Source organism: Nicotiana attenuata, unplaced genomic scaffold (assembly GCF_001879085.1).
Source record: "Nicotiana attenuata strain UT unplaced genomic scaffold, NIATTr2, whole genome shotgun sequence".
Lineage (NCBI taxonomy): Eukaryota > Viridiplantae > Streptophyta > Magnoliopsida > Solanales > Solanaceae > Nicotiana > Nicotiana attenuata.
This window is the reverse complement of record NW_017670612.1, coordinates 319,210-329,771: the sequence shown is the minus strand read 5'-3', so window position 1 is coordinate 329,771 and position 10,562 is coordinate 319,210. Positions and strand designations below refer to the sequence as shown.

At 37.2% G+C, this 10,562-nt stretch overlaps 3 protein-coding genes across 3 annotated transcripts in view; 2 read left to right on the top strand and 1 right to left on the bottom strand.

Annotated features, from left to right (window-relative positions):
* The window catches only part of LOC109241524 (protein EXECUTER 1, chloroplastic), a 7,426-nt gene extending 3,881 nt beyond the window's left edge, over positions 1-3,545 (bottom strand). The window contains exons 1-4 of the mRNA XM_019408263.1: positions 2,881-3,545; positions 1,619-1,735; positions 759-824; positions 254-360 (exon numbers count right to left, since the gene is read on the bottom strand). Coding sequence (XP_019263808.1) covers positions 254-360; positions 759-824; positions 1,619-1,735; positions 2,881-3,342 — 752 coding nt within the window. The 5' untranslated portion in view covers positions 3,343-3,545. The remainder of the gene's footprint in view (positions 1-253; positions 361-758; positions 825-1,618; positions 1,736-2,880) is intronic.
* Positions 3,546-4,016: 471 nt separating this feature from the next.
* Positions 4,017-9,295, top strand: LOC109241523. Its single transcript, XM_019408262.1, has 6 exons — positions 4,017-4,361; positions 4,443-4,538; positions 5,739-5,779; positions 5,885-6,002; positions 6,515-6,595; positions 8,829-9,295. Exons 1-6 carry the CDS (start codon positions 4,155-4,157, stop codon positions 8,883-8,885), a joined length of 600 nt encoding a protein of 199 aa, XP_019263807.1. The 5' UTR covers positions 4,017-4,154; the 3' UTR covers positions 8,886-9,295.
* Positions 9,296-9,990: 695 nt separating this feature from the next.
* The window catches only part of LOC109241522 (magnesium-dependent phosphatase 1), a 2,178-nt gene continuing 1,606 nt past the window's right edge, over positions 9,991-10,562 (top strand). Inside the window, exon 1 of the mRNA XM_019408261.1 lies at positions 9,991-10,168. Coding sequence (XP_019263806.1) covers positions 10,059-10,168 — 110 coding nt within the window. The 5' untranslated portion in view covers positions 9,991-10,058. The remainder of the gene's footprint in view (positions 10,169-10,562) is intronic.

Here is a 10,562-nt window from a genome sequence, read left to right as displayed (position 1 = left end):
ATAGAACTCTTACTTATTTACCCCCTACCCCCCCCCCCTAAAAAAAAAAGAAAGAAAAAGAAAAATGAACTATGAGATATTTCCTTCCCCATTTTCTATAGATGATATCCTTTGTTCATCCCATGGAAAAAAAGCAGAGAGATGAGGCGGATACTGGTGCGCAGACCCCTTCCTTTTATATTTTCTAAGAAAGAGAATTGTACAAATTCAATCTGTCGACCTCAAACAAAACCCAGCAGAAACCTAGATGTACCGCGGACTGTAACTTCTCGCCACATATCTTCCATGCTCAGCACTTATACGAATAATGCGGCCATATGGATCATTAACGTCTTCTGAAGTTCCAGCCCACCATCCAACCTACATAAACATAACAAAACATGTTACAAACTAGAAATACCAATGTACCACAACAAATACGAAATTAATGACATGATCTCAAGAAACTTTGCTAGCAAACTCAACACCCATGGTGGGATAGCTCAAGGAAAGTTGGAGTAGCAAATAGTCAAAGACTTTGAAGAGACTGCTTATTGAGAAGATCAACATATATAGAGATGTCCTCGTCCTATCCAGTTGGGATGGAAGTTTATATGAATGAATAATCCAAAAGCGTAGAGCACATAAAACATTGAAGAAACAGACCAAAAACAAATTTTTTGTAGCAAACAAAACATGACCATACCCACAAGAAAACGTTGAGGAAGCAATTGCAAGAACAAGATACCATAAATTCAGAATCCTGCAACTAAACTCACCAATCCTGTACCAGCATAATCACGCATAAATATTGCATCCTTGTACTGCTCTTCTTCAACAGCTTTCTGCATTTGACTCCAGAAAGTGAGCATCAATGAACAGTGGATTTTTTTTTTTTGGCAAAGCGGTGGAATAAAATATTGTAAGATAAACAAGAAGATCATGGAGGCACAGAAGGAGAGCTTTCAATAAAAACCGAAGACTCAAACCAGAGACTAATGTTTGTGTACTGAACAATGAGTGACTCAACTTTCAATTATTAATTCTACATTCTTGTCATTAGTAAAAATTAAGAAGTCCTATTTCCTTTCTTTATGTTTAAATGAAATTCAACTCCGAGGATTCCTAAAATCCAAATGTCTATCATCAGCTATACCTTGAGTGGCATGCTTCATTAAAATTTACAAGTGATGTTCATTGTTCAAAGGTCAAGATAAAGAAAGTCAATTTTTTGATGAAGTAATAAATTCCATTTTACCCTTACTTCATAAAAAAGTAGTACTGTAATAAATTCCAGACCCCACGGTGTGGAATAATACTGGGTACGTTGTTGTTGCTGCAAGATAAAGAAAGTACATAGATACGTTAAGTTTGAAAAAAAGAGATGACAGTTCGTATCATTGGAGGCTTGACACAATGGATGATCTTCCATTTAAGTCACCAAAGCATCTATCATCCAGTCACGTGATCAACTCAATTTTAAGGCTAAATCAAGTTAATTAATAACCTCTAACTAAACAAGTGAAAAGGCAAAGGAATGCACACACATATATTATATATGTATGCATATATATTGTGAGAAGTAACACAAAGGAAGACGATATCACTGATACAATCAGAATAGCAGTACAAAACTTACATTTAGACGGGACATCACTCTTCCAACAATGTCTTTAGTAGCTGCAGCCGCAATGCCCACCTTGAGTTTAGCAGCATTTTCATAATCTTCTCTACTAATAGCATGAGCCAATTGTGACTGGTGAAATAACAGCTTCATTAAAATAGTAACAATAAAAGTACACTATGATTGAGCATAGATGTTTATATTTGTAATCTAATATAGGCCTCTTGCACGTCCAAACAAGTCAAGAACAAGATGATATGGCAAGATATTACAAGCTAAAAGAACTGACAAAAAAGTACAGTAAATTACCAAGAACCCTTTAATCTTTTGGTGCATTTAGAATGAAAGGAATCGTAGATGTTTCGATTTCTCAACTCCTAACAATTCTCTTAAGGTTGTTTGTTTGATTAACTTATTTAGTTGGTCTAATCAGGCTTATGTAACTAGTGTTGAACTTTTCCAGGATTTTGACTGCTCCTTAGTTGTCCAGTAAGTTTTTTATATGAGCACTCACTTCCACTTTGTTATAATTTTTTGCAATGCATCTTCTTGAAGCCATTTAATGAAATCCCCTTACTTCATAAAAAAAAAAAGAACCCTTTAATTTGAGATGGTATTCACCTAAGGAACCATTTTAGATTCACAAAAGACTTCCCTTGACCCTTCCAACTATTTCCCACGGGTAATCAATCAACCAATCCAGAGATTTTACACCTCAATCAGTTGGGTTGGGTTTATGAATCCTCTATTATCCATTCTGCTTTACTTGGACTCATGTCATTTCAATACTAGATAATTTGTTTCTTAAGAAAAATAGAGGCTCTATAAATCTCGCACTTATCCCTATATTGAAATATATGTCTCTAACCAAACTCCTGGCAAAAACGGACCTAATATAAGTCACAATAACAGCTAAGCCTTAATCCCATTCAATTGTTATTGCTTATACATAGCACTTTTTTTTTAGGACAATGGTGTTCAAGCTAACTTGTATTCCACCGGATACTTGCTACCACCAAACAATACATGTATTGGTTAACTCTGTCCACCAAAGCTTAGGCAAATGGGTAAGCAGATGGAAAAAAGTTACCTAGTACTAATACAAAATTGGTACTATACCAATACTAATACCATTACCATATGTCACCTACTTTTAGATTCAATGGAACACTAGAAAATGATTTCCAAAGTAAAACACTCATTCCTAAGGTAATCAATGTTAACTTTCGTAAAGGAACGGAGTAGCATGCAAATATTACTTAAAATAAAGATGGTACCTTTAAAACAGAAACCAACCGTTCTTCCTCCTCAACCTCAATGAAATGCTTTTTCCACCGCTCCCAATCCCATTCTTCACCATCAACACACACTTCCTTCTCCGCACTACTCCTCTCAGCAAGCTCAGCTCCTTTGGACCAATTCACGTAATCATCAAACTTCTTCATCGCATTCCTAACAACTTCCTGAAACGCCAAGTCCCATCTCCAAGAAGAAGATGAAGAGCTGTTCTGAGAAGAAGCGGATGGAGACGGCTCAGCTGTCTCGCCATCGCCAGTGCCGCTCCGGCAACGGCAACAGAAAGCTGAACCGGAAACCCTAGAGACGGAATAAGAGGTGGAAAAAGCCTGAGAGCTGAATGATGAAGATGAACGCTTCAATTGGGAGGTGAATTTAGGGTTTGAGAAGCTGAATTTGTGAGGGTTTACATCAAATGTCGGCGAGTGAGCAATCGACGCCATGGCAAGGGCAAGCTATGAATTTTTCTGAATATTCAATAAGAAGAGTACCAAAAATGGAGTGCTATAGAAGAAGATGAAGAAATAAGAAATAGAGATGAAAAAACAGAGTGAGGAATAAAAAACATGGGGGGATGGGGGATAAGGATGTCGATTTTTCTGACGTTGGACAAAGCCAATTGCAACAATACACAGTACCACTGCCACCCACCCACCCCCCTATACACCATACCAAGGTTCTGATTTCTTTTTTTCATTTTGTTTTTCTTTTTATTAATGTTCCTGTCCTAGTACAAGGAGTGTATTATTTATGGTCGCTTTTTTTTCAGATGTCTAAGTAGTGAATCTCTTTTACCTATATCAAATTTGTGGCCACGTTTGCCTTTCTATTCTTTTTCTCTCGTTCCACCCTGTAACGATATTTTTCTTATCGTTGAAAAAAAAGAAGATATTTCAATAAGTTTGTATTCTGTTTGTATATTAGGAATTAGGATGCAAGTTCATGATTCAATTGGGCAATTTCACCCAATTACTAATTGGTTCTTACAAGATTCAAAATTTGATTTTTAATTACAAATATTAAAAGTATAAATTTTCTTGTAATATTAGTACTATTTATAACATATTATTCCGTTTTAATACTATCATCATAAATTATTTTATACTATTTGTACGATTTACTATCATAGGTTGTCAATTTAAATGAAGTGTAAACATTTTTTACATTACGTTACCAAAAACTTTAAGACACCAAAACCTTCCCCTAACAAATATCTTGAGGTGAAGCACTCTCCAGTCTCCAGAAAGAAAGAAAAATGGAGAGAGATGGTGAAGGAGGAGCGAGCACGCAGATGCAGAGGGTTAACAGCGGTGGTTCAATCTCACCTACTAGAGCCCGAACCGGACCCGACTCCTTCCTAGTGGCTTGTAGATTGTTCAGCTTTGTTACTGCGTTAGCCGCTATTCTCTGCATTGCTGTTAATGTTTACTCTGCTGTCCGATCCTTTAAGAACGGATATGACGTAAGCCCTTCCTTCCTTGCCACGTAGTATTTGTGCTACTGCTAATGCCTCTCCTGTGCCTTAATTGGGAAATTGCTCTAGGTATTTGATGGAATTTTCCGCTGTTATGCGGTGGTGATTGCGATTATTGTAGTCGTGGCGGAGTCGGAATGGAGTTTCTTCATCAAATTCTGGAAGGTTTGTGTCGAGTCTTTAGTTTTTGTTCTGATATTTTCTGGCATTATGATCAATTAGACATATATGTTTGCAAACAATGCGTTGTAATTGGAGCGGTTCAAACTTTAATGCCGCTACTAGTAGTATGTGTTTGCATTTGCTTCCTGTTTATTCACAAAATCAAGCAGTAATGGTTCAAGGAATGATACTGTGAATGTAGCTTCATGTAACATCAAATATTGCAGTTTTAATAAAACAAACAACTGAGTGACCAAAAACACGACTGCATAATCATCATATAGTAATAGTAGGGAGCCACCCAATCATGAGGATGCCGCAGGCAAATGCAATCGGAAATACCACTGCTTATGAAAAGAGAAAAAGAAAAACTTATACAATGAACATAAGTATTTTCAGTCTGTTCTTTTCCTCCAAAGGTTGAGATAGATCTGCTAACCATGTTCTATAGTTAGTAAGATTTGTGACTAATCTAGATTATTTTTTCTTATTTTGTTCATGAACTGGTCATAAGTAATGATTCTGTTTTCCACAATCCAGTTCTGGTTCTATCTCTTAGTTATTCAGAAGCTCAGTCTCCCATTCGGAGACAGAGTTAACCCATCGGTAAACTGCCAATGGAAAGCTATAAGACTGTCTCTTCTTTGCTACATCGTCAAGCTTCCTTTCTGGAAATTAACTTTCAGACAGGAACATACAAATCTGTTTCCCTTGATGCAACATAACCATGAAATCGAACATTCAAAAGGATTATATGGGAGCACAAAGATTAGATTGATAATACGACCAAAGATTAGATTGATAATACGACCTATCAATAAAACTAGATAGGTCAAACTGTCGAACTCATTCTCAGCTCACAGTTAACCATCCAGTCACTTGTATTATGCCATTTTTGTCTTTCCCTACTCTTTTCATTGTCAGTTACAGCATGAACCTTTATAGTCTTGCATTAAAGTTAATAAGTCCAGATATAGCTTAATTATTTTTATGTTCCAGCAGTTTTGCTTTTCATAGCACAACTGAAAAGGTTTCATTTGTTCTTAGGTGCTGAACTTTAATAATAATATCCTTCTATGTAGCATGCAGTGGCTTTATTATTATATTATGCTTTTTAGGCGCTTGCACATTTTGACCCGAGACCTTTGACAATATTTAAAAGCCCATATAGTACTGATGTCAACTTTCCATGAGTTCGTGTAGGTGTTGGAGTTTTCAGCTGGAAGGGGCATGCTACAGATATTGTAAGCAACACTTTTGGCCTGCTGAGCTTGTTGAAATCAGACTTAACACATAATAGTTGATCTTTAGGGTGGAACTCATATTCTCCTCTTTCTGGTTTGTTCTAGTGTTGCGGTGATGACCAGAGCTTATCCTGAAGAATATGGGCAAAGGAATGACCTCATTCTTCTCCGGAACATAGCTAGCTACTTTCTTCTTACCTGTGGTGCAATTTACATTATATCAGTAAGTTCAGGAAACTATCAGGTCGCTACATGGCAATCACTTGTCTGTCAGGGTCCGTACAGTTGTAGCTTGTATTGATATGACAGAACCCTGAAGAGTATGATGTGTGGCCTTGCTTCTCTTGATCCCCACCCACCTCCCATAGCTTTTAGACAGGAGGATTCCTTACATGAGTGCTAGCAGAGCGCACCTGTCAATTAGGCTCTCGGAAGCTATGCTAGCTAATATTCTGCTAGATTGTCTTAAACATCATTTGTTTGTATGACCATGTAAATCTTAAGTGTGTTTACTTGGTCTCCAGGATATATAGTGTGCTGTAAAGATCATAGCCTGCTGTTTGAGTATCTGCATTCTGTGGCATTTAATTTAACTAAACTTATCTCGTATTTAAGCATGAGGGGTTGCTTCTGGCTGCATGTGTGCATTAGGGTCCATCTTGTTGAGTCTTTTTGGGGTACCATATGATACAATAGATTTTCACTTTGTTTTTTCTTGACTTATGTTACTTTTAGGGAATGCTGTGCTTTGGATTTATCAAACGTGCTCGCCAGGCGAAAGAAGTCTCCAGGGAGCAAGCAATTAAGGATCTGCAGGTAATCCATGATGTCATGTTACTCTTGTCAGTTCGGAAGCAAACCTTGAACTGAACATGAGAGGGAGAGATAGATATGTGATACTTCTCCATGTCTTGCACGGGTCTCACTCTCTGAATTTGTTCTTGTTTTTGTCTTCTCTGGTTCTCTGGTTTTCTGCTGCTGCCGCTCATCCTCAATTTTCTCCAAACAGTATCTATCATTCAACCTTCCATAATTTCAGCCATTAAACCCCTAACTTCACTCTCTGCATCACCTACTTTAGTTAAGACTAATTGCAACGGAACAACAAAATTGCTCTCCTTTTAAGACAATATAAAAAGAGAAAAGATTGGATAGAGAGCCAGATTAGCCATGAACGTCTTGTTATGTGCATATGTTGAGCTTTCAACTGGTTGAAAGTGGATTTGGTTAGAGGTTTTGCTTTTGTAAATAATCAAAATGGTATATACTTATAGTGGATTTTGCAAATATCACCTGGTGTGGTATCACTAGCAACAATAACTGGGCCACAAATCTGCCATTAAGTTTCATTTCAGAAGCTGTATCTTGCAAGAGTGCCTTTCAATAATTAGTAGGAGAGCCAGCAAGGCCTAGCTCAAACGACAAGACTTCAAGGACTTAACAACTCAAATTTGTTCACCTTAAACAGTTGTGCTTTATATTTTGCTTTACTTTTTCCCATATGTGTCGGAAACGGCCTCTCTACGTGTACAAGGTAGGGATCCCTGTGTACTCACTACCCTCCCCAGACCCCACTTGTGGGATTACTCCGGGTATGTTGTTGTTGTCGTATTTGTGTGTATCTCATTCTTTGATGGCTAGTTGTCATTTTAACTCTCATCTTTCCAGCAAAGAAAACTAGCTTAGCATGTGAGGAGGTTAGACAGACATTACATTTTTGTTGGAATCAGAGGCAATATATTTGTTGTGCAAGAGGGAAGATTTTTGGATTGAGGGATTCCTGGAAAACCTTTTAGGTCAGTGATTTTGCAGATAACGGGTATTTAGAAATCGGTCTAATCAATTCTAGTTCAGCCAGTACAACAACAACGACCCAGTAAAATCCCACAAGTGGGGCTCGGGGAGGGGCAGAGAGGTGATAATGTTTTTTTAGTGACTCTGGTGTCCAAGCTAGGTGATAGTGTTGCACATTACATTTTAGCTGGAATCAGAGGCAACATTTTTGTGCAAGAGGGGAGATTTAGATCCAGGGATTCCTGGAAAACCCTTTTGGTCGGTAATATTGTAGATAATAGGTTTTCAGGAATTTGTCTAATTACATTCTGGTTTAGTCAGTAGGTGATAATGTTCTTTTTTCTAAAAGAAAATTGGCGGTGGTGTCCAAGCTACGTGAAATTGTTGTATTGGGGATCGGACTTGGGATCTCTAGGTTGTTGCTCCTACACCTCAAGCACATAGTTATCCTCTTTGGGACTAGGTGATAGTGTACCCTTAGATTTTTCAGTTGAAAAATAATGATAATAATAAAAAAAAGACATCTAATATAGCATGTGTAGTTAAACTTGCATGTATTGTAGCTGGAACCAGTGGCTCATTTCGCTGTCATAGGACAGATTTAGACTATTGTTTCTGGAGAATATATGAATAAGTGATACTCAATAGCAGGTTGACAGCATTGATTATAGTTTTGTGGATACAGTTCCACGGACTTATAATCATCATTTTGTTAGTTGTATATCAAATTTTGAGAAGAACAAATATAGCAATAAAGTTTTTTTTTTCCGTGGAGCTTTTAGGAATTGCATTAGGGCGAGAATGAATTACATGTCTCCACCCCCTGCCCTGTCTGAAAGTTTCTTGTCCATGTCCCATCCGGCCAACTATCCCAAGGGAGTAATATTTCCTTCTTTGCTTATTTGTTGCATGTTCAGTTTATGTCTCAATTACATTTAGTAAAGTTGTTCTGCAAAGGCTATAACGTTAAATGAGAACTACAATCCTTTTGGTTGTGCTTCTCATTTTTAGATAATGGTGTCAAACCCTTATTGCCTGCCTTCCATATTCGGGGATGCCAAACCCTGAAGCTGTGCAGCGTAAAAAAGAAAATTCTTCTCCCCCATTCCCTATTCACAACTCTAACTGCGTCACTAGAGTTTGAATTGAGCAATTGTTTCTTGATCTGCTCCTATTACCATAGTGGATGACATTGACTCGTTAATATATCTTCAACTCACTATTCCTGAAATCATAATAATTATTGTAATTCCAGGATTTGGAGCGTCGTAGAGAAGAGCTTGAAGCTCTGTTGATACAAGAGAGGGTTTGAGAAACATAGAGCTGAGATTATGGCAACAGCAAAGCCTCTGTTCGAAGTTGAGGAGAAAGCTCGGAAACGAGAGCTCAAATCAGCAAATTTGATGTTCGTGTGTATTACGTGCTTCGCTACCTATTTCAGATTGAAAATTTTCTACAATCTATGTATTGCAGATCTGTACAGTTATTTCTATGTATTGCAGATCTGTACAGTTATACACACCACTTGCAAAGCAGCAGCAGTTATTATCGTGAGCCAGATGGTTGTCTATCCCTTGTTAGTTCTAGAGAATTAACTCTAAGAAGAAGCTCTTGCTCGTATTGTTTTAGTGCTAGGGCAGGGCGAAATATTTCATTGATTATTCAGTAGCCTGTACAAGACTCTTGTTTTTTTCTTTTTCTTTTATGGTGCTTGACTCGCTACCTGAATTTCTAATTTCCGCCACAGCCAACCTTACAGTGCAACATGGTATATAACGCAAACAGTTTACAACAAGTAAATTTAGTGGCAACACTGGCAAATTTGGTAGTGAGATGTGAGAATCAAGTTTAAATCAAACAGATTGAAACATCACCGAGTGAAAAAGGTGTAAGAGCTTCAGGTTTCTGGTCATTTAGCTGCTTTTCACAGATTTGCATAGTTCTGACTTCTGAGGTATCCCTGTAAAGGGATCATTATCGAATTGTTTTTTCTTAATTTATTAACTCCTCTTTGTTCTATTTATATCTAGGAGTGGAGCAATTTTTCCTTTAACGATGTTTTTAGTAAGTTTTAAATATTTTTTAACATTAACTTGTGATTTATAGTATATTTTAAGTTTTATAACTATGAAATCCATTTTCAAATCCACCAGTTAGATTTTTTTTTTTCTCTCGAAATAAAAGTAGATTCGTAAAGTATTATGAGTACTCGGATATCTCACAGGCAAATTATTTCACTGTTACTCACATTTATTCCATGAAGATAATATTCCATATTTTAAATCAGCTATTCACTCATACTTGTTTTATTTAATTTTATTACTTTTTAAAATAATCAAAATCAAAATACAAAAAACAATAAAATCTTTAGATTAACTTTACAAGTCAAATCAAAATGTAGGAGTATTCAAAAGCAAGCGCTACGCGAGGATAAAATAGGGTGTTGGAGGCACGGAAAGCGTGGACAGGAGAGAGAGAGAGAGAGATGGGAGACGAAAAGGTGAAGAATGAAGCAGTGGAGATAATGGGAATGTTCCAAGTGCTCCCTCGTCTCGTCGTCTTTGATCTCGATTATACTCTCTGGCCCTTTTATTGGTACTCGCCCAATTTCTATCTTCCTTTTAATCCTATTATCGTTGATTTATTTTCTGTCTTCTCTTTTTAATCAGTTTTTTTCCAATTTGTTGATCTCGCTGAATTTAAGCTGATGCCTAATTTTGACTGCTCTTATCATTTTTAGAGTTAATTGATTTGCCCTGCTTGTCGCACCCTTGAACTGCTTTAGCTTCTTCTCTTTATTTTTTATCCCGTGTTCTCTATATGCTTTTGGGCCGAATTAGAGCTTAATTGGACACACTTGATTCATGTATAGCCGACCTCAACTAGTTTGGGATTGGGATATATTTGATTTCTTGTTCTTTGTGTGGTTGCAGTATTGGGAAATATGCAGTTAACTTCAAGTGTGTGTGTGTGGGGGGTTGGGGGGGGG

Coding starts and splice junctions, on each gene's coding strand:
- LOC109241523 (XM_019408262.1), top strand. CDS start 4,155: ATGGAGAGAGATGGTGAAGGAGGAGCGAGCACGCAGATGCAGAGGGTT. Junction 4,362..4,442: donor CCTTTAAGAACGGATATGAC/GTAAGCCCTTCC, acceptor AAATTGCTCTAG/GTATTTGATGGAATTTTCCG. Junction 6,003..6,514: donor GTGCAATTTACATTATATCA/GTAAGTTCAGGA, acceptor TGTTACTTTTAG/GGAATGCTGTGCTTTGGATT.